Source organism: Eumetopias jubatus, unplaced genomic scaffold (genome assembly GCF_037043125.1).
Source record: "Eumetopias jubatus isolate StellerSeaLion01/CBP00866 unplaced genomic scaffold, mEumJub1_p1.0 scaffold_10, whole genome shotgun sequence".
In the NCBI taxonomy this organism is placed as follows: domain Eukaryota; kingdom Metazoa; phylum Chordata; class Mammalia; order Carnivora; family Otariidae; genus Eumetopias; species Eumetopias jubatus.
Window position 1 is genome coordinate 104,791,582 of NW_028274816.1, and position 22,608 is coordinate 104,814,189.

Sequence of the window (22,608 nt, forward strand, 5' to 3'; positions counted from 1 at the left end):
GCATAGACACTGGCTCATTTTAGGGAAGGAGGAACCCCACATGATGATTGATGACTTTGGAGGTAATGAGTTCTCCATTCCTGGAGGTATCCAAGCCCTGGCTGGATGGCATTCCCAAGGTCGGGAGGGTTTCCAGTTCCCCGTGGCAGGCGTTGGAAGGACTTTGTACCCAGCTGAAGTGTGAGAAGGTAGGGCCCCTGGAGGTTCTTTCAAGACTGTGAGACCCCTGGCCAGCCTGGGCATCTGTGGTGCCCGAGCAGCTCTGCTCCCTGCCCCTCCTCCCTCCCTCCCTGCCCCGCCCTGGGGAAGAGCCCCCGTAGATGTAGATCTTTGGCTGTGAGGCCTCCCCTGGGGAGGATGGTGCCGAGGGGCTCTGTGCCTCATCCAGGCAGAGGGCTGTTCCAGTATTGCCCTCTCAGGGACTTGGGGAGCACAAAAGAGGCTCTGGCCCACAGACTCAGGGATGCCTTGGTGGCAGGGTCAGCATTCCCCTTGGGGCAGTGGGTGTACAGAAATGAAGGGGATCTGGGCTAAGAACCCCCACCGTCGAGATGAGGCTCCTCCACTTGTCAGCTCTGACCCCGGACAAGGTACTCTTCCCGAACCTCCTGTTCCTCGCCTGTAAAGCGAGAGAGAGCAGCCTCACAAGGGGACCCTGAGAACTGAGTGAGCACCAGTTGCAGAGCCCTTGCAGACTATCCTGAGTGTGCACGGTTATGGGGGTGGGGGGTCATTCAGGCGGCTCCGTGTCTCCCACAGCACCAAGCGGGCCTGGTGCTGAGCTTACCCCTCATCACTTCAGAGGGATGGGCCGTTTACTTGAGAAGAGAAGGTTGGAGACTTCGAGTCTTGCAGATGGAAGTTGTGGGGGGGACTGTTGACTGCTTCCTTCCAGCCTGTGGTCCACCTTCCTGGATCTGCTCTGGTGGGGGGTTCGGGTAAGGCAACAGGGAAAACTTCCGAAAGATGTCCCTGGTATCTGATCTGGCTTCCCACGTCACGCAGGGAATCTGCTGAGTCTCCTGCCTTCTCCCGGAGGGGGCCTCCACCCTCCGGAGTCTCTTGGGCCCTAACCTGGTGTCCCCAGGGTGGGGGAGGGATGGGGTGCAGATTTGACTGTTTGTTCTCTGTTGGCTTGCAAGGCAGTGGAGTAATTAACCCATGAGGCGAGGGCTGAGCCTTGGAGCCCAGTGGCCCAGGCTTCACCTTGGGCAGCAGGTGGAAGGGGGTCAAAGGCACCCAGGCCCCTCCCCTTGGTGGAGGGGGCTGAGCACCTGCAGAGGTAGAGCAAAGGCAGAGGCTGCCCTGTTCTTGTCCTTGGCGTTGCCCTGTTGGTTCAACAACGGTTGGAGTAGAGCAGTCTTGAGGTTCTGGACCCATCCTTCTATTATGTGAACACTTTAGCAAGGAAGCCCTGAACTTGGCAAAGCAGGAGACGGGCCAAGTAAGTCGCTTCCTTGAGGTGTAGCTGGATCCAGGATAGGCAAATGGGGTCCCCACTGTCTTGCACTCCAGGCTGGGGATGGATTGATCTGGCAGTTGAGGGAGCCTCCGGATGCACTGCGGTCTCTCCGGGGGTCTTAAATGTACCGTATGTACATGGGCACGGGGTGCTGCCTGTCCATACGGCATCTGAGATGACAGACCAGGCAGTCAGGGTGGTGTCTGTGTGCGGACCCCAGTCCTGGCCGGGCCTGGGTGTGCCCCTCTGCATGTGGATGCCTGTGTGGGGCACAGGTGAGGCAGGTTGTGACTGGGCCCATGTTGGTGAGCAGGCACTGGGTGCGTGGGCGTGCAGTGGGTATGAGGCCGGAAGGGTGAGAGAGTAAAAGTGTGTCCATGAGCAGCTGAGCGTGAGCTTGGCATCTGAAGGTACCAGGACCCTGGTTGCTCTGGTGGTTGAGGGAGCTGTCTGGGTGCTGGCAGAGAAAGGGCCTCCTAAGGGGAGCCTGACCCCAAGAAGGATGGTGTGTCTGAGGAGGATCTGGAAGGATCTGGCCAGTCTGGGGCTCCTGCCCAACATCGATGAGGCGCTCACTGAACACTGGCTACTGACAACTTCCTGTGGGAAGATGGGAGTGATGGATGGAGCTTCTGCCCCTCACTTCCAACGGATTGGGGTCTCTCCCCCTGGGAACAGGAGGTCCCCCTCTGGGCATGCTTTCGGCCGGAGGCGACTTCGGGGGCGTGGTGCCCTTGTCCATGCTTGCTGGCCCTCGCCACAGCGCCCCGAGGCTCGAGCCCCCCTTGGGAGAGTGGGAGCTGTGGCAGCCACTTCAGAGTGTGGTTGGAGCTGGGGGACAGGTGCCTGCCTCCCTCTGGTCCCTCTGTCCCGTGTTCGCTCCTTCTTTTCCTCTCAGCCTGTGTTCCTCTCGGCTGCCTCTCCAAGGAGATGTAGAGCTGACAGGACACCTTCCCTGGGCGCGTGATGGTGGAGCTGCCTCGCAGGAATTAGCTTGTTCCCGTGGCGCCATGTGGGCCCACGCCAGGGCTGGTTCCAGCTTTTCCAGCAACAGCTTCAGACTGAGGGGGACACGCTCCCCTCTGCATCTACACCCCCTCCCTTCCCAGGGAAGTCAATTAGCCAGATCTTCATTAGTAGCTAAAATTCAAAACCGTGCAATGCTGGGTCTGATAAAACTCTGACAGTGGAATAAAAGGAAATCGGGTGATCGGGCAGATCAGGAAGGAACTGGCCCCCCTTTGCCCCCTAGGCTGGGGCCTTTGTTCAGTGCACAACCGGCACGCCTGTCTACTGGGTGTTATTACTTTTTTTTTTTTTTTTAAACAATGAGAGGACTGAGACTCAGGGAGGCTGCTAACCTGCTCAAGGTCACACAACTAGTCAGTAGCAGAGCTGGGTTTGAACAGAGCTTTCTCGGTTTCTCCTCCCCAAATTCAGTGATTTTTGGTAATGTCACAGCTTTGCCTGCTTGGGGGTGGGTACAGGGAAAAGAGGGCAAGCAGCTGGCTTGTGGCCCTTTTGCAGGGAGAGAGCCTTGTTTGAGGAATGTGGTCAGAGTGCCATGTGGGGCTCCTGATTTCTTTGTGGTGAGCATCCCCCGGGGCTGGGGTGGGTGCCTGGCTGTGTGGCTGGCCATGACCCTCAGCTCTTCTCTCTGGGGCTCAGGGTGCTGGGCCATGTTTTCCACCTTGCTGCCGATTCCTCCTAAGGAGATGGTTAGTCTGTGTCCTCCTGGGGCCTACGGGCACCCCCCTGGCAATTGCTTTCTGGGAAGTGGCCTAGTAGAGTGGAAAAATCCTTGTCCCTGGGGGCCAGGAGGCCTGAGTTCCACTTCTGGTTCTGTCCCCAGCTCCGGTATGACTGGGTCAGGTCCACTCTCTGGGCCTTGGTTTCCTTCCTGTGAAAGGCATTTGGCTGGAGGAAGAGCAGAGAGTGGTTTTCAAGATGCAGGCAGGGGTATACAGAAGAGTCTGGAAATGTCACTCCTGCCTGCTATGGGGAGGGGACTCCACAGCCACACAGAGCCAAGGCATGAGTCAGTCACAGGCGCTGAGTGAGACCAAGCCTGGCGCCTTTGGTGCCCCCATCCCCCAACTGCTGAGGTGGCCTGAGGGTCTTCCCCAACCCCATCTGAAGGGAGTGGTAGTAGCTCTACCACCAAGGAAGCCTCCAGTCTGAGGGAGGAAGCAAAGGCCTTGCACCGAGGCTTCTTCCAACCTAATGAAGCAAATAGGGCCCTACATTTAGGGCCTTCTGGGCGAGGAGGGGCAGGCTGTGCCCTGAGCCTGAGAAGCAGACAGAATCAGCAGAAAAGGGTCTAGAGAGGGCTGGGTGAGAAGGAAGAGCCGGCAGGGGAAGCATCTGGCTGAGGCGCGCCCTTCAGGGAGGCCAATACCCGTCCTCTCTCAAATTCTCTCTCCCTGGGGAATGCCCCAGAAGCTCTGCTGGGAGCACCCTGGACCCAGGCTCCCGTGCAAGGGCTCCTCCTAGGCAGGTGAGCTCTCCTTCCCCCAGCCCTGAGGAGGTCCTTTCATTCAATTCCAACTTGTTTACCAACTAAGTAGCCTTCAGTGGGTTTTAAATCTATGCAGATTGGTTTGTGTTTTTCTGTCTGCATGACGCTGTGACTGGCAGTGCCCAGCACCCTCCCCTGCCTCCCGGCTCCCTCTGGAGCTCCCTTGTTCCCTGCCCCACACCCCTCCTGAGTCTCCGTGCCCAGCTTCCCTGGGGGCCGGGGTAGCAGAGCTCCCTGGGCATGGGAGCGGAAGGGCTCTGTGGGCACGGGCATGGGCCACAGTCTTAGTGCCCCTCTTCCCTACCTCCCTACCCCCGCCCCAGCGCAGGGGAAGGGAGTCCGCCTGGTGACTCCGGTGAAATCACTCAACCTCCCTAATCCTCAGTTTCCCTGGCTGGACTGCAAGGAGAATCAACCTGCCCCAGGCCCTTCCCCATGTGGCTCTGGAGATCAGTGCTGGGGGTTGGGGAGGAGGCATTAGCCAAGGGCCGCCCTGCCTCTGACCCGTACTTGCCCTGCCTGCCTTCTCTGCACTACGGCAGAGTCCAAGCAGTGGTCCATCAAGGGGGGATGGGCTCCACCTGGCCTCCTCCACTTCTCTGTCCTCCCTCTGACACCTGGCAGTGGGAGTGGGGGAGGAGAGCCCACTTTCCCCAGGGACCCGGGGATGACAGCTTGCCTGGCCTTGCCCCTGCCTCCCTAGTGCCCCTGCTCCTAGGCACCAGGAAGTCGCCTTTTTTATTTTTTTAAGATTTTATTTATTTGGCAGAGAGACAGCGAGAGAGGGAACACAAGCAGGGGGAGTGGGAGAGGGAGAAGCATGCCTCCCGCTGAGCAGGGAGCCCGATGTGGGGCTCCATCCCAGGACCCGGGGACCATGACCTGAGCCGAAGGCAGACGCTTAATGACTGAGCCACCCAGACGCCCCAGGAAGTCACCTTTATTGTCTAACCATTTGCCCCATGCTTTCCACATGGCTCCCTCCCCTCCCAGACCTCCTTCTCATGGGTTCCCCGCCCCCATCCTCTCTGACTAGAGGCTGTCCTGAGGTGTGGGGTTCCCGGCCCCCACTCTGGGCCACGAACTGGACATGAAGCCCTGTCCCTCATCCTTAGTCCAGCTCCCTCCTCCCCTCCAATCGCCCTTCTTCCCGTGGCTGCCCCCACCTCCGAGGCTCTGGCTGGAGTGACAGGGAGACTCAACAGGGCGCTGGGCATTAGCAATTTGGGGGGATATTACACAGGAATGTTTACAGAAAGGCAATTGCCCGGAAAATGACTTTGGTTGTTGTGGTATGGGGCGGAAAAGATGGTTTTTGGAAAACAGACACAGATGGGCTTCTGCTCCAGGGACCCACAGACAGACGGCGGGGGCTGAGGGCCACGGGCACGCGAGGAGCACAGAGCCAGGGGCGCCCAAAGACGGAGAGGCCGCCTCCTTCAAGGGGGGGCAGCAAGCAATGATCACCTCACCTACGCAGGGTTCCTGGACCCTCTGCCAAGCTTGACCTTTGTCCTCTGGCCTCTGACCTCCCAGCACAGTGTTCTTCCTGACTGCGGCAAGCACCCAGCAGGATGGAGCTGTCAGGCACAAGTGAGGGTGGCAGTTGCCTCGGGGCTCCTCCTGGGTGACTTGGACTCCTCTTGTTTGGCTGCAGACGGGGCGGGGTGGGGGGAGCCTCGAGCTGCATGTGTGTGTGTGTGTGTGTGTGTGTGTGTGTAAAACACTTTAGGGTCTGAGCCAGGCCCTCCACTCTCCCAGCAATCTCCATGCACACCTTCTCTTGCCTTACCTGCTGGCCTCACGGGATCTAGCCCGGGGGATCTATGAGCTCCCTGAGCTGGTGCCCAGCCCCCATCTCTGCCCAGGCGATGGATGGGGCACACCGGGAGCCCTCTCAGGCCTCATCCAGCCTTCTGATCTCTGTGGGGACAGGGAGACAGGGATCTAGACTCTGGGTATTGAGCTTGGGGTCTGCACAGCTGGGGCCCCAGAGAGAGACCTCTCTTTTCTGGATCTTGTAGCTTCCTTTTTCTTCCATCCATTTCCTCCCCTTCCTTGCTCTTCTTCCCTCTCCCCCCCTTCCTCTTCTCCACATTCCCTTCCTCTGAAGATGATGTCATGTGTGAATGTTGCCCAGTGGCAGCCAGAGGACAGAATAGTGACATCTGGGGTAAAGACATGAGGTGGGGTGGGCTTGGTCGCTAATGAGATGGTGTCACTAAAACTTGGGGATCTTCATTCTCATCATGAGTTACAGTGATCTCATGTAAAAAAATGCAGAGGAGGATAAAAATAAATCAGGCTCATAAATAAAGGTGGAATTTGGAACTGGTGGAACATTGTCGCCGTCTTCCCAAGCGCCTGCGCCTTTATCCTCGGCCGGCCGCTGGGGGGCGCCCACTTCCTCCTGTCTCCCCAGCCTCAGGTGTGTGTCTCTTCTCCCGGGCCCAGGCTGGGAAGGCTGAGTTGAGGGTGACAGAACCCCCTTCCCCACTTTTCCTCCCCCCTCATTCTGAGCTGGGTTGCACCAGTCTCGGGCATCTTCTCTGGGGCTTGGATCTCCGACAAGACAGTTGTGATCGGCCTTGCACACCTGGGTGACCTTGGACAGATGGCAACTCCTCTGACCCCAACCTCTCTCTCTGGCTCCCCCAGCCTCCATCCCTCAGGGGCCTTCGGTCCCAACCTCCCTTCCCCAGGGTACCCCAGCTCTGTTCCTCCTCCGCGGCCTCCCCACCCTTCCCCTTCCTTCAGAGCCCCCCTGCCCTTCTTTTGCACCTTCAGTCCCCATGTCCCTGCTTTTACCCCCTCAAGACCCCTGCCCATATGGACCCCTCGCCGCCCCTGCCACTGAACGGGAAGCATTGGTCTGCTCAGGGCCAGGGTGTCCAGAGCCTGCTGCTTGCTAGACTGGAATCGGTCTCCGGCACTTTTCACTGGGCTGCTCAGTCTGGGGAGGGGCAGGGCCACTCTGGGGACTCGGTGGTGGCTACAGCAGGTGCAGGGGTACCGGGAAGCCTGTCTTGCTGGGGCCCAGGAGCTGATGTGCCAGGAATGCCTTTAATTCAAAACAACACACTTTCTCCTCCATCGTTTTGCCAGCTTCTCAAGGCTGGCGAGACAGGGGCAGGGTTTAGAGGGGAACATCCCCATTTTACAGATTAGTGCCCTCAGGCTCCAAGAGGGAAGAGATTTGTTGACTGAATGAGTGACTAAATGAAAGGCTAATCCAGGGTCCCTTGGGGAAGGAGCTGACTTGAAACCCAGGGTGTCTCCGGCCTAGGGTTCTTTTCCTCCCAGTGCCCTGACCTCGAGTGCCTGTGACTCAAAGACAGAAGCTCATGCCTGAGTCCTCCGAGCCCCACGGGCCTCCTTCTCCTAAGGGTAATAGGATGGCCCTGCCGCCGAGAAGCCCAGGTCAGTCCTCCCAGTCCCCTGGGGCCCTGCAGAAAGGAGTGAAATGAGCACAGAGCAGGAGCCTCACCTCTTCCCCCCACCCCCCCCTCAGCTAGTTTCTGTCTTTGGTAAATAAAGCTGAGGATCTCGAAGGTTCTTAAAGAGATGCTAGAGCTTTGCAAATCTCAACCCCTCCTTCCCACCACCCCTCAGAGTTAGCAGATTGTCTCTTCTGCCCCTTCCTGCTCCTCTCTCTGCCACCCCCCAGAATCCACTTCCTGCCTCACCCCTGCCTCCTCCCTCCACCCATGCCTGGGCACCTGAGGGCTGAGCCCTGACCCCGAGAAGTCAGGGACAGTCCTGGCTCTACTCTCCCCAACTCCTGGCGCTGAGCCCGCAGTGGGATTTATGGGACTGCAGTCATAATAGGGCTGCAAGAACCCGTCCACTGTGCCCTCCACTGCGCGCTCTAGCAGCCCGGACCCCCTCCTTGCCAGCCCCGCCTTGCCCTTTTAACCAACATGACCCCTGGATCTCCTCCAGTCCCTGCTGCTCTCTGCCCCAGCCCAAACTCACTGAGATCTCCTGCTAGGAGCCAGGGAAGGAGGTGCCGGCACGGAGGGTGGGGATGGGGATGAGCAGCTCTCTGGCTCCCAGAGGGCGGGGGGGCAGGGGGAGATGAGAATTGGAGACCTGTCCCCTGCACCTGTGTGTGTTCCAGAGCCCTTAGAGGGCACTGTGAGCCTGGCTGCTGGGCACAAGGAAGGAGATCCCTCTGGCTCCGGCTGGACTGGGCCAGACTCTAGACCTGGGGTTCCAGCAGCAAAGCCGGTGGGCAGAATCCACTCCTGCCTGGGCAAAGAGAGGGCTATGGCCATGGAGGGTCTCCTCCTGTTCAGTTGTACCCTATGCAGATCTCCACAGGTGCTGAGAGTAAGTGGAAGAGAGAGATTAAGGGTCATGGGAGACAGCCCCCTGACTCTGGTTGGGGCTATTTCTCTGGTGCCTAGAGCACCCCCATCTTAGCCTCTCCTCCTGGATGATTATTCAGGTGACTCCTTTCCAGCCACATTCACTGGGACCCTGGACTGCCACCGAGCTCCTCAAGGGCAGGGACTAGGCCTTCATGACGGTGGTCCCAGGGTTCCCAGCCCCACTCAATCAAGGGCCATCTTTGAGAATTTCCTCCAGATCAGGGACCCTCTGCACCGTATTAACTCAATATGTTTTTCCTTAATTCCCTTTGAACCTAAATAAATTTACTTAAAAGGAAACCTTATCTCTTTACCTTCCCAAGGAATCATATCCATGAAATCAGTGGTTGGATCTTCTATTTGGGGTTTTCCTAATCCTTATGAAAATAAAGGTATAAGTATTAAACTGTGAAACAGTGTCCCTCCCAAGGTCCGTTCTTGTGTATCTGGAACCTCACTTTGGGGAGCATGCCGGAGGATGATGACTGCAGCGAGAAGGGCAGATGCCTGGGCGGTGGGGGCGGGGGGGGGAGGCAGGAGGGACCCGAGACCCAGTGCCAGGCTGGGGAGGGGGCAGATGAACAGAGACGAGCACCTAGTGCCCTGTGGTGTTGCCATTGTTCTGTCAATAGACGTTGGTGAGAAAGTGTGGTGGGAGGGGATGAGGCCAACCTAATAAGTATTGGGGTCAAATCTAGCCTCTACCCCTCACTGTGGCTTTGGGCAGGTCAGTGGACTTCCCTAACCTCGGCAGCCCCATCTCTGAAATGGGGCCACAATGATAACCCTCCCCACCCCCACCGCCCAGGGTGGGTGTTGATGGCCATGATGATGGCGGTCAGTCAGCCCTTTGGAAGCCATGGAACTCGGTGTCTGTGGAAGCCATTCTTCCCTTAGTTTTGGTGGGAGGTGCTGGGTCCTCAAAGGCTGTCCCTCAGATCTACGTGCCTCAGCCACAGGCTCGGGAGGCGTGTGTGTGTGTGTGTGTGTGTGTGTGTGTGTGTGTGTGTGTGTGTGTCGGGTGAGGGGTGGCTTTTCCTGAAATGTGGCTGAATCTCTTCTTTCCCCCTGTGGCTCACAGGAGGTGACTGAGGCCTGGCAGCAGGCCTAATGCACGGTGGAGGAAGGGGACCAATGAGGCATGGCAGCTGGATGGAACATGGCTGGGTCCCAGAATCCCCGGCCTCCTCTTCTTTGCCCCAGTTGGCCCTACGAGTCAGCCCCTGTGTGGGGGTGCATTTGTCTGCTGCAGTGCCTGACAGCCCTGGACCTAGGCTATACTTGGGGGGTGCGGCTTTGAGACTGGTGGATGGTCAGGCTGGGGGTATGCCAGGGAGACTGTGTTTGTCTCCCAGTGGGGAGACACCTGGCACCTGCTGTGGGCAACACCATGCCTGGCATGGGTGGCACTCTGGAACCCCTGTCCCCTGCCGGGCTGTGGAAAAGTCAACTTTGAGGCTGGAGGGTGGGAGACAGCAGGGCTGAGCCTGGGGAGGCCAGGAGCTCGGGGATGGTGGGCATATGGGGAAAGGATTCAGAATTCTGCATGGGGACCTCAACCCCCGGCCTTCTCTTTTTTTCTGCTTCTGTACTGTCCTTTGTCACCTGTGCGTCCCTTAAAGGTCTTGAACTTGTGTGTGTGTGTGTGTGTGTGTGTGTGTGTGTGTGTGTGTGTGTGTTGGGAGGGGAGACTGAGGAGAGGGAGGGCAGGGGGAGGGGAGGGTTCTGGGGGGAGGGTTTGAGCTGTTCTGTCTGCTTTCTTTCTTCTTTGAGTTTGTCCCAAATCCATCTCTCTCTCACTGTCCTCTCTGTGCCCAGCCTCCCCTGTCTGTCCATCTGTCTGTCTCTAGGGAGGGAGGGAAAAGGGAGGGTCCCATGCCCCGGACCTTGGGCCTCCATCGCCTTGCCATCATTACTCCTGCCTCCAGTATCCTAGTTCTGGCCCCTTCCAAGCCAGTCCCAGCCTTTAGGACAAGTGTGTCCTGGACATTCTAGTCTGAGGGGGGAGGCTTGGGTCTCCCCCCCCCCCCAACACGCACACACACCTCTCCTTAGAGGATGCTCACAAAGGAACCCTGGGCAGGCTCCTTTCCACATCTTTCCGGAACCACCTAAAGGAAACGCCCCTTCCCTCACCTGTTCACACCAGCAGTAGGAAGGAGGAAGGGGACTCATGGCTAGAGATGTTCAGGACCCCTGCTTCCAACCTCTCCTTGGCTTCAAAAAACAGCACCTCACCTGCAGTCATTACCCTTCCAAACGAAGAAGAGCACGAAGCCAGAGGACGAGGCCGGACCCTGCCCTTGCCCCCCAACTTCCTTCGAGCCCCTCCCCCTGCTGCCTCTTCTGTCCCCTAGTTGGGGGGTGGGTAGCCCCTCTGATCTCAGCCTGGCGCCTCTTGGCCTGCCTTAGGCCTGCCCGTCCCCTGCCCCACCGTCCGTTCCCCCCCCCCCCCGCCCCGCGCAGTGACCCCCGGTGAGGGCTGGGCAGCCCCAGGCCTGGCGCCCCGTGACCCCGCCGTGCCCCCTCTCCCCTCTCGCAGATCCGGAGCGGAGCAGCCCCCCCATGCTGTCTGCGGACGATGCGGAGTACCCGCGGGAATACCGGACCCTGGGGGGCGGGGGCGGCGCGGGCGGCGGGGGCCGGCGCTTCTCCAACGTGGGGCTGGTGCACACGTCCGAGCGCAGGCACACGGTGATCGCCGCCCAGAGCCTGGAGGCGCTCAGCGGGCTCCAGAAGGCCGACACTGACCGCAAGCGCGACGCCTTCATGGACCACCTGAAGAACAAGTACCCCCAGCACGCCCTGGCCCTGCGGAGCCAGCAGGACAGGGTGCGCGAGCAGGTGAGTGGGGGCCGGCTGTGGGCTGGGGAGGGGTGTGCCCCGTGCTCCCCTGCGCCCCCCCCCCCCCGGGGCCCTGATTCGGTGGGGCGTCTGAGGAGAGAGCCCGACAGAGGGGCAGTCAGGGAGTCGCCCTGGTTGGCCTTTTCTGGAGTCTGGGGAGGAAGGGGATGGGGGCTCCGCCTCCGGACCTCTGCCTGCAGTCCCGGAGTTGGGAGCACTGGCTGGAGCAGAGAGGCAGAGGGGCGGGTGGACTGCGCTGACGGGCAGGAAGGTTGTCTTGGAGGCCAAAGCAGTGGTGGGGAGGAGGAGGGGACCATCTTGGGGACTGACTGTTCCCAGCCTGAAGGTCCATCCGGCCTAGAGCTGAGACTCCCGGGGTGGCCCCTCTGTGACATGGCCCTCTTGGGAGCCTCAGTAGGCTGGATCTGCTGTGCCCCCAGCCCCTGTAAGATAAGAACAGAGCCCAGAACTCCTGGGGCCTTTTACCTGCCCCCGCCAAAGACTCGCTGTGTGACTTTGACGTAGAGGCTGCCTTGGTTTCTCTCCTGCCATCAGTAAGGCTTACAGAGGAGTCAGGGTGCCTGCTTCTGGACCAGGGCCTGCCTCCTTCTATCTGGGGTGGGATGCTTCCCTTGGAAACCTCTCCCAGATCCTTAGGTTCCTGGATGTACCTCTCCATCCAAGTATGACTTTCTTGTCTGTAGGAAAGTTCTTTCTTGGGACAAGCCTTCCGCCTACAGTCCCACATTGGCGAGATGCCTTGATGGCCGAGGAGACCCAGGCCTCGTCCGCTCGGGTCAGAGGACGGGAGGGTGGTACGTCCCATCCACACTATTTCAGTCGGGTCTGGGGGTGTCAGTCCCTGCTCCCACACCTGTCTTGCTCCGTCCCCCTTTCCAGGGGCTGCTGAGTGTGGCTGGGAAAGGGGAGGAGTGTCCCCACTCCTATTGTCACAGCAGGGAACAAGGACACATTGGCGCACCTCCCCCCTGATGTCACCTCCAGTTCTGTCTTGCTTTTGCCTTTTCCCAGCTTCCGAGTCCTCCTGGGAGCAGAGTTCTGATTGGAATAAGGGAGAGCTGCAGATGGAGATATGGCCCTCACCCTCAGGGAGCCCTTCTTTGTGGGTTCCTTCTGTGTGCTCTGGCTTGGGAGAGGGGGCAGGGACATTTGTGATCTGGAGGGGGTGAAAAGATGCTTACACTGAAGTAGAGGGGGCACGGTCAGTTGGGAGGGGGTTTAGGGAAGGGAAGACCTGGTAGGCAGGCCTGGTCAGGAAAGGCTTCCCGGAGGAAGAGGTACCTAAACTAGGCTTAGAAGGATGAAAAGGGTCTGAATGGGCATCGAGGACGAGAATGCTGTTTTAGAAGCTGGGAAGATGAGAGGTGAGCATGGTCCTGAGTCCGTTTGGGGGCGGGTACAGAGGCCCACCTGGCCGGTGCTGAAGGCTCACGGTGGGAAGCAGTGGGAGATGGGGGGGCAGACTGGAAAAGTGGGGCCAGATGGTGGTCGCTAGGAGGGCTGTGGTTGTTTTTGGGTGGTGAATAGGAGGGGGCAATGGGGGGCCTGTCGGGAGATAGGACACTCTCCTTCCCCCCTTGCCCCCCGCAGGAGGCAGAGGAGGAGAAGAGGAGAGGAGGAAGAGAGTGTGTTAGGGAGATGAAGGGAAAGGGATGGGGGACTGGAGAGAAGACTGAGCAAGGCTTGTTTACTGACCGGACCGAGGAGCCAAAGACAGAAAACCTCGGTAGCAGGGAGATGTCAGTGCCTCGGGGAGAAATAAGAGGGTGGGAAGGAAACGTTTGGAGGCTGGGAGACAGGAATAGGGGAGGTGAGTTTGCAGAGCAGGGAGAACGTTCACCGGGATGCCTATTAGGTGCGCCGTATGTACAGCCCAGGACTCTGAAGGGACAACAGCTTTGGGAGGAGAGTGAGCGTGCTGATCAAGGCAGGATGGCAGTGTGACCCAGGGCATCAGCAGGGCCACCAGGGCAGAAAGGAGTCTGACTGGGGAGAAGGCCATGACAGTGGGAAGGAGGAGCCAGGAACATTCTCTCCCATCATGAGGAAGAGGAGAAAGGCCCAGGAGGAGGGTGACCTGCACTTCAGAAGTCAGCCGGGGGTGAGGGAGAGAGAAGGAGCCATCGGGACTGGCTGGGATCTGTGGGTCCAGAGAATACCCCTCATCTCTCATGGTACGGTGAGGTAATGGCCAGTTTCAGGGGTTGAGGAGATTGGAGGTGGCGAGAGAGCACGACCTGGGGCGCAGATCGGTCTGGGAGGTTTGGCCATAAAAAGATGAAGACAGCCGGGTTGATGGCCTCAGGGGGCAGCAGGCCTGAGAGGGGAGGTGTGGGTGCGTTGGAGGGCCTCAGAAGTGTCTGGCACGGTCGCTGGCACAGATAGGCACTCAGCAAATACTTAGTAGATGAGTCAAAGCACAGCAACTCGCTCACAAATTCATTCCGTTGTTCATTCACTCATTCATTCCCTCCGGTAGAGTGTGAGTGGGTAGGACCTACAGCAGTTCCCTGGCCTGGGAGGGCCCGGCGCCTGAGGGTAGTGCCGGCTGGGTGAATGGCAGTGGAATGAATGAAGATGAATGAATTTGGGGATGCCGAGTTGGGGCGAGGGCCTCGGGGATGGGGGGGGAAGGTCCTGGGGGAATCAGGAGGTGATGGGTTTCAAGCCTTATGTGTGGTGTGGCCCGGGGGGTGGGAGTTGACAGGGAAGAAGGAAGTGCTGTCACTGCAGAGGCACAGGGAGGTGAGGACCCCTGCGGAATGGTTCCCGTCTCTGTGAGGTAGGAGGTGACATCTTCAGTGCCGAGGGAATGAGGAGCTCGAAGAGCAGACAGGTGAGGAACGGCTCCCTGGCAAAGTGCACAGGAAGCCTGTCAAGAAGTGAAGAAAAGGAATTCAGGAGTATCTGATGGAGGAGGCCTTCTCCTGGGCTCAGGGAGCCCCCAGTCGGACAGAAGAGAAACATCCAGAAACAGACCAGGGGCTATCATTAGAGATCCAGCCCCGGGAAGGGACTAGCAAGTATTGCCGGTCCCTCTGGGGTGTGAGCTCTGTGCCAAAGCTTGTCCCAGGAATGTCCCTCCCTGCCCCGTCACAGTCCCCCAGCGGCTCCTGCCCGCTCCCCCTAATGGGGTGTCCCCCCCTTCGCACACACAGGTTGGCGGCTGGACCGTGGACCCCGTGTGCCTCCTCAGCTCCCTCTGCTCCCACCTCCATGGCGACTCCGCCCCCTCCGGGGCTGGCCAGCCGGCCCAGGTGAGTCACCCACCGCCCCCAGGCCCCCCAAGCCCCTGGCGGAGTTTGGCTTTGGGGAAGACTTTTTTTGGAGGGGGGGTATCTAGGATTTTAATTTTGCATCCTTTTCTCTTACGTAAGAGCCCCCCCGCCCCCCTTCCAGGAGACTCCTATGCCCTGTACTCTCCCCTGATTGTCTAATTCCTACCACTGCCTCCTCAAAGGTTTGGCTTTGGGGAAGGAATTTTTTGACGAGGAATACTCAGGTTTTGAAAAAATTTTTTTTGGATTCTTTTCTCCTTCAAACAGGAGTACCTACCCCACCCTCATCCCATCGGTTTTCAGGAGACTCTTATGATCTGTGCTCCGTTCCCACCCCCACCGTAGGCCACCTCACTCCTATACCCCCCACCCCACACTACCTTTCCATCTCTGAGCGGACCCAGCCTTCCCCTGAGGTCTTACCATGAGGAAGTTCTTCACAATGTCTATCACCCTTCTTGGTATGTTCAAGGCTTAGTTTCCAATTTTTAGAGGACTTTGGCATCTAGCCATTTGTTCTGAATTTGTTCCTTGATTCCTCATCAAGCCTCAGTTTCCCCTGATGGGAAGACGGATCTCAGCTTAGACAGGGGCACACTTAGGCAGAGCTTGGGCTCCCAGCTCAGGCCTGGACATTGCCATGGGAGAAAAATAGGCATCTGGGGCCCCAACAGGGAGGAAGGAAAAGGGAGTCTGAATTGCAGCCGGGGAGGGGGCACACCCTGAGGGGGGCCTTGGCTTGAGGGTGTTCAGCTGTAGGAGGCAGACTGTAGAAACGGGGAATCCACAGGGTAGCATGGGTACCAGCTTCACTTCCTCACACAGCCCTGGCCCTGGAGACAGGCAGCAAGGCTTGACTTTTTCAAGGAGAATTAGAAGGAAAGACGTGACAGCTCAGGAGAGGACAAGGCTCCAGAGCACGGTCGTTTTAGAGGAGTGTAACTCAAGTCTGGCAACAGATTGGCACGCTTGGCATCACCACAGGGCATTCCGCCCGCTTCCCTTCCTGGCTTTCAGCCCCATCTTGACGGCACTTCAGGGAACAAAGATGTGTCTGCCCCCCAGGGCTGGACGGCAAATGGGACAGACTTGTCCTGAGTGGCCCAGTGCACGTGGAGACCAAAACAGGGCTGCAACGCGGATGGTGATGGGGCAGCAGACAGGTGTGATGTGCCTGGGGCATACGGAGATCCTCTCCGGATGATGTGTCTTGGCACTAGATATGGTTGGGGTGACGGAAAGGCGTGAGGATGAGCTTGGTGAGCTCAGTTGTCCCAGGTCATGGGGCTCTAGGCCTGTCTGCATCTGGGATTTGCCCTGAGGGAGGAAATTCCATACCAGACCCTGGCCCCGGGGCTTTGTGATTACAGAGGAAAGCTGCCATTCATAGGATTTTGTCATCACTCGCTGCTTGGTGTTTATCACACTTCTCCCTGGCTGAGTCTGAGGCTCCTTTATGTAAAGTGCAGGATCAGAGAGGGTCAGCAAATGCCAGAGTTGCACAGCAGAGCAGGATCAGAGGCCATCAGGGAAGCTCAGGCATCCTAGGCCTCCCAGACTTGGCTGGGATTGAGTCACAGGAGAGCTGAGGAGGGGGGCAGTGGCCCCTGAGACCCTGGTGGGGAGAGGCCATGATCTCGGAGGGTGACAGGTCGGGAGACAGGACACTTTCCTTCCCCCTTCCCCCCCTCCCCCCCCCAGGCTAGACCTTTGGGAGTGGGAGGCTGAAGAGGACCCTGGGAGAGGACCAGAGGCTGGACTCCGAGCCACAGCCCCTCCCCCCCTTCCACCAGGCGGCCTAACCTCCCCCCCTCCTTCTGCAACCCGAGTCCCGGGCGGCGGGCCGGCGTATCGGGTGACCGCGGCGACGCAGCCACCAGCCTCCGCTGATCCTCGGCGGGGCTGCGCCGGCGGGGCCGCGCCGGGGGAGGGGGCCGGAGAGGGGATGTGCTCGGCGGCGCGCCGCGCAGCGCCAGGTGGAGTCGCGGTTACCGGGGCGACCGGGGCCCGGGCCGGCTCGGTGGCGGCGGCTCTCGCACTGCAGCAAAGGGCACCGGCGGCGGCTGCGGAGGCGGCCGGGGGAGGGGAGAGCCCGGGCGGGTGGAAGTAGGGGGCCGCCCTCCCTCCCTCCCCCGCCCGACGCAGGACCTGGGGCTGGGGGGCCCCCCGCGCATACACCTGTGGCCGCAGGTAAGGAGGAGCGGCTGCGGGGGCCGGGGCCGCAGCCTGGGGTTCCGCGGGCGGTGGGGGCACGGAGTTGGGGGCCAGCTCCGCGGCTCGGAGGGGCGGTCCGGGGGTGGGAGGCGCGCAGGCCGTTGCGGTTCCCGGTCCCCGAGAAACGCCCCCTCCCCTCCCCCCACCGCGTTCGCCGCCTTCCGCGTGGGTCGCCCCCCCAAATGCGGCGGGAGCCCCCTCCCCAACCTCGGAAAGTCGTGACCTTCCTGGGGTGCGCCCTTGCCCCCCGGCGCCGCGCAGGTCCCGCAGCGCCCCCCCACCACGCGCTCTGCACTGGGGAGGGGTAGGAGGTGAGGGTGTCGCTGGGCACCCCTGAGGGGAGGGTTGTGCATGTGCGTCGTGGTGGGAGGCTGGCCACGCGGGGGCACGTTAGGTAGCCCCAGCCTGGGGGGGCGGCTGTTTACGTGGACGCGTGTTCACAGGAGTTGAGAGGTGGGTGTGTGCGGCGGTGCACTCGGAGCCGGGGGAGCAGCCGGAGCTGCGAACCATTTGGTGGTCCTCCCTCCCTGGAGGATGCGTCGTCGGGGCTTGAGGTCAAGGAGGGGTCACGCCACTCACCTAGCCAGCTGGGGACGTCTGCCCGAGGAGGGGAGAGACCTCGGCTGGCCTGCGCTCGGATTCCCGGGGCGGCGGGGGGGGGGGGGGGGGGGGGCACGGCCCCGCCCCTCCCAGGGCTCGTCGGGGAGAAAAGGATCAGCTGCAGGGGGGAGGGAAGAACCCCACTAAGGGCGTTTAGGGTGGGGAAGGGCGGGGGTTAACTCCTCAGCCCCCAGAGGGAAGATGCTATTTCCTCTTCTCACCAGAGAGTTTGAGGACTCCCTGGCCTTGCTTTCTTGGGTCTCTGGGAAGCTCCCCCTCCCTCATTTCTGAAATCCTGGTCCCTAGAGAGTGAATGGTTGGCTTCCAAATCGAATCCTTTAGAACACCTCTCATTTTGTCCCCCTGCTCCTGTAAGACTCTTTCCTACAAGTGATTACCCTTAGCAAGGGCTCTCCCATTCAAACCTTTCTTCCACTTCACAGGGTCCTCTGGGAAGGGGAGACCCCTCCCTGAGTATGGGGGAGGGTACTGGAGGTGTTTGCTGGGGGTGAGGGGCCAGAACTCTCTTGGGCCCTTCCTGCCCTTTGCCCTCCTTCCAGGGGGTTTCTGGTGCTGCGAAACTCCCAGGGAAAAGGCCCAGAAGGCTGAGCGGTGCTGGGTGCCAGGGGATGGCGGGAGCCGTGCCAGAGAAGAGTATTCAGAGACATACCCCTCCTCCTATGGGCTGGGCCTATTTTTCTTCACATTCATTCATGGTCAAATATTTGTTGAGGGCCTACTACATACCCAGGCATTGCGTTAGGTTACACAGGAGGAACAGACAACCAGGAAAAGGGTGAGGAGGTTGGTTGGGGAGAACCCCGTCTTAGCAAACGGGGAGGAGCTCTCTGCTCTCAGTGACCCAAGGCTGTCCCTTGGGTTTAACACCCTGGAGAGAGACAGAGACAGAGGATGGACGGCATTCCTAATGACTTCTCCCGACACTGTCTTCTCCCCCTGCCCCAAGGACACTGAGTTGCCAGGAGACTATGTGTCTTATTCCTGGTGGGGCTAAGATAAAAGGAGATCTTTCCTCCCGCTTTCCAGAGAGGCCAGAGGGGCTAGGATCTACTCAGTGTGCTCTACGGTACTCAGTGTGCTCTACGGGCCGGAGCCCAAAGTCTCAGAAGTCTGATCTCAGCCTCACCCCAAGTTTGTCAAGCACAAATGCAGCTACTCTTCCCCTGTTACCCTTTAGCGGGGTTTGCCTGGCTTTCCGGTGGCTCTGAGGCTACCCAGTCCTCTCCCCTGTCCCCAGCTAGTGACCCCTCTCTTCCGGGGCTGACCGTCCCATGGATGTGCCCAGCCTCGGAAGTCGGGAGGGAAGCCCAGGCTCAGGGCACAGCTAGCGTGGCTGTGGCCAGGCCCCCAAGGCCCAAGGTGGCTTCAGCCATCTGTACATCCTGAGTCCAATGTATTGACACTGGGGGCTGGGTGGGGTGGGGGACCTTCTGCCTCTTGAATCAGGAGTTAACCTATCCAACGCCTGATGTCTGGGGTATCATCGGCATGGGACAGTTGCTGCCGCTGAGATGTCCAGGGGCACTATGACCTGGCTAGTGGAGGGAAGCAGGGATGAGACTTTCTCTTTGTGTGTATAGGGTGCAGGTACCGTTTTGTGTTTCTGCAGCTGGGGTGTGTGTGTGTGTGTGTGTGTGTGTGTGTGTGTGTGTACTGTGTGTGAATGGGACCTATGTCTCTGTGGGTTTCTGTGACTCTGGGGGAGGCTAGGGGGTGTGTGAATGGTACCTGTGTTTCTGTGAGCAGAGTCGGAGTATATGTGAGCAAGTCAGGGTCCGGTGGGGGAGGTGTGTTTGTGCATGAGCGGGGCTGGTCTCTGTATGAAAATCTCTGTCTCTGAGTTTCTGGGGTTGTTTCTGACCATGGAGGGCTTCTCTCCAAGTGCTTGGGTCCCTTTGTGAGTGTGTTTTTGTCGCTCTGGGTGGTTTCTCTGGCGATGTCCTTATCTGAGGACGTCTGAGAGTCTGTGCTCGGCTTGGTGAGGGCCTGGGTGCTCCGGGGCGCCGGGGCGCACTGTGTACACTGAGTAATGGTGGTGGTAGGTGAGGGACGGCGGCCTTCTCTGCAGAGCTGGCCGTCACTGCCGGGGCTGCAGACACGAGTCTCATCATAAACCTTCCCGTGCCCCCTGCCTGGCTCTGTCGGCTCCCCCCCACCCGCGTGTCCCCTCCTTCTGCTCCCCCTCCCCTTCCCAAGGCCACAGGCAGCTGTGGCTAGGGCCCGTTACTCCAGCCTCTTGCCTCCCCTCCCCTCGGACCCTGTGGGCATCTCCTGGCACCCATGGGGGTGGCATATGTCCATAGATCGTTCTAGGCATTGGTTGGGATACAGATGTTGTTGTCCCCTTCCCTTGCTTGGCATGTGACTATCTTTTGTGTCTTTTGGAGCCAATGCCGGGGGGAGCGGGGGCGGAGGGGAGGTGGGAATTATAGCTCAGATGGGGAAGGCCCTGGTGAGTGAACCTTTTCATCCCAGACCAAACCTGGCATCACCTCCACCCTAAAGGTCTAACTCAAGTAAAGCCTCCATCCCAGCAGGGCCCCTCGACTCAGCCCCTGTCCAACTCCTCTCTGCCATGAAAGCATTCAGGTGGCACAGGATACCCCTCTGTGATGTCCTTCCCCTATCAGGGACCCTCAGCGTCCCTCTTCTCTGCCAGTGGCTCTGAGGCCTGGGAATTTTGTCTGCTTGTGCCAGGCACCCTAGTGCCAGGCCATCTGCTGCCTCTGTCTTCCTGCTGAGGCTGGCACCGGTCAGCAGGGTGCCCTCAGCTTTGCCAAGAGCCAGCCCAGCCTCTGGGCCTCCTTCCTTGTCCTTAGCCATCTGCAAGGGCCTTCTGGTCTCTAGGGAAGACAGGGTGACCTTAGGTTATTGTGAATGAGGAGGAAACTGAGGTCCCCTACTCTGGGGGTACAAGGAGTCTTCCTCTCTCCCTATCTGGCTCTAGGACCCTGACCACACTCCCAGTCTCTACAGCTCCTCTTGCTTCCCCTGGCTCCCCATTCATTGCCCAGTACTGTGAAGCGACTGGTACCTGTCCACTTGGCTCTGTAATTCCGGTCCATTGTGGTACAGGCCTCCCTGCCTGGCCTTGGCCGCCAGCCTCCCTCTTCCACTCTCTGTCATATCAACCCCCCTGGACTCCAGTTCTGACCCCACTGTGCTCCACTCAGATGCTTTCTGCCTGTCCACCGAAGCCCACCCAGCTGGCCCCAGCCCCTCTTTGCAGCCCAGTCTGCTACTTTCCCAGACCCTGCTCCCCAGCCAGACTGGACTAGCGACTATTCCCTCAACACACTCTCTGCCTGCCTGCCCCTGGGCACTTGTCCATACTGTCCCCCTGCTCAGCACACCTTTCCTCCCAATCTCCAGCTGCTCATTTTTCAAGGCCTAGCTCAAATGTCACCTCTTCCGGGAAGTTTCCCCTGGCCCATCGCAACCAGATGCCACTTCTCTGACCCCACAGCTCCAATTCATTTCTGCCAGTGTCTCATGGGTTCCCTATATCATGGTCTTCGGCACCTTTCCTACCCGTGATTCTCTGAGTTACCGTGACTAGAATGCGTGGCTTGTGAACGTCTGGAAGGGCTCTCCCTTGTCCCCACCAGTGAGCCTGGAGCCTGCCCAGGGCTGGCCTGGGTCTCAGGAGGGACGGGATGTACCAGGCACTGTTTCTCTCCTGTTCCTGGGAGGGCAGAGGGCCTCTAACCCACCTCCGCCCCTACTCTCCCCTCCCAGCCCCCCGCGTAACCATGTCTTCTCTTGTTCCCATCAGCAGCCAAACTACTGGAGCTTCAAGGTCAGTGTGTGTGCTTCTGCTTCTGTGACAACTGCATGTGCTCTCCTGCCCCTGGCCCTCCCTGCACATGCTTTGCGCAGGGGTGTGCGTCTGCACGGAAACTTCTGGTGGGGGTGGCGGGCCTGGGGCTGCTGCTTTGAGAGAGTCTGGGCTCGCCTGCCAGGGGCTCGTGGATCCAGAGTGGGAGTTTGGGCCACCCCCACTGGGGGTCTGGGCTGGGGGTACTTAGGCTTTCCCATGCTGGGAGGGGCATTTTGGAAGGAGGGAAGCTGCCTGATATTTCCCCCCACCTGAGACACTGCTGGCTCTGAGGCGGGGACCTGAACCCCATGATCTGGTGGAGGGCCCTCTTCTCTGGACTCAGCCTTCATCTGCCAGCGAGGTCTTGTGCCTCTGATGGGCCCTTCATCCCTTTCTTACTTGTCACTGTGGGGTCAGTGCCAGGCAAGAGGCTCACAGCCCTGCACTCCAGACCCGTTGCCCACGTGGAGGGCTAAGCTCAGGGATGAGCACCTTCCTGCCTCCCCTGGACAGTTTGGACTATCCACAGCGGGAGAGCTCTCTACCCCCTCCAAGGGCATCCTGCTGAGTCCTGGCAGAGCACCCTCAGGTGCCTCCTCCACCGTCTCTGGCACCCAGGCCCAGAACGGAGCCAAATTAGGCTGCCGCTTGTGTCCCAGAGTCTCCAGCCCTCCAACTCCCAGGCATCGTGACAGGGGGTGGGAGGCATCCATCCCCAACTCCCCAGGTGTCGTCCTGCTCCAAGCATCTTATTTGCGAGCATGCTCCCAGAGAGAAGTCTTTGCATCAGAGAAATCACAGAATCATAAACTCATGATGTCAGGCACACAATATTTTTAGAGGAAGCAATAGAACGTAACGGTTCAATGCATGGGGCTGAGAGCCTGGTGGTGAATTCCAAGTCTGCTACTTACTAGCTGGGGGACCTGGGGCAAATTGCATAATCCCCTGGGCCTCAGTTTCTCCTCTGTAAAATGGAACAACAATATCTGCATCATAGAGTTGTTGTAAAGATAGAAGAGAGGAGACACTGCACATCCTAAACACAGTGCCTGGCTCATGGCAAGCCTTACCTGGTAGCTTACTTCAGTAGCTGTTAGAAGCCGCTGACTTGATTCCCAAATCAGAATCACCTTGGGAACTTGTCAGAAACCTTGAACCCCAGGCCCCAACCCCCCAGAGATTTGGATTCAGTGAATGTGGGGTCCTGGAAAGAATGTTTTTAAAAGCTCCCAAGTGATTCTGTCTCATTCTGTGGACTGCCTTTGGGAACCTCAGATCCCTGCCTGACTGTCCCCACTCAAGGTTCCCTCTGCCTGATCTCTGGCCAGGAGTCATCGGCTCCTTGCTGGAATACCTCCGGGGCCAGGTGCGCCCTGCCTCCCCCAGCAACCCCCTCCTAGCTTTGGAGAGCTCTGCTTGGATTAACATTTTATGCTCTTGCAATCTCCCTCGTA

At 59.2% G+C, this 22,608-nt stretch overlaps 1 protein-coding gene across 2 annotated transcripts in view; it reads left to right on the top strand.

Moving 5' to 3' along the window:
• Positions 1-22,608, top strand: part of SRCIN1 (SRC kinase signaling inhibitor 1) — a 64,809-nt gene that overhangs the window by 13,319 nt on the left and 28,882 nt on the right. The window contains exons 3-5 of one of the 2 annotated variants that reach the window (XM_088028292.1): positions 10,896-11,197; positions 14,377-14,475; positions 21,107-21,130. In XM_088028292.1, coding sequence (XP_087884418.1) covers positions 10,896-11,197; positions 14,377-14,475; positions 21,107-21,130 — 425 coding nt within the window. Of the gene's footprint in view, positions 1-10,895; positions 11,198-14,376; positions 14,476-21,106; positions 21,131-22,608 lie in introns of those variants that run through there. The other variant, XM_088028293.1, reaches the window with a different exon arrangement.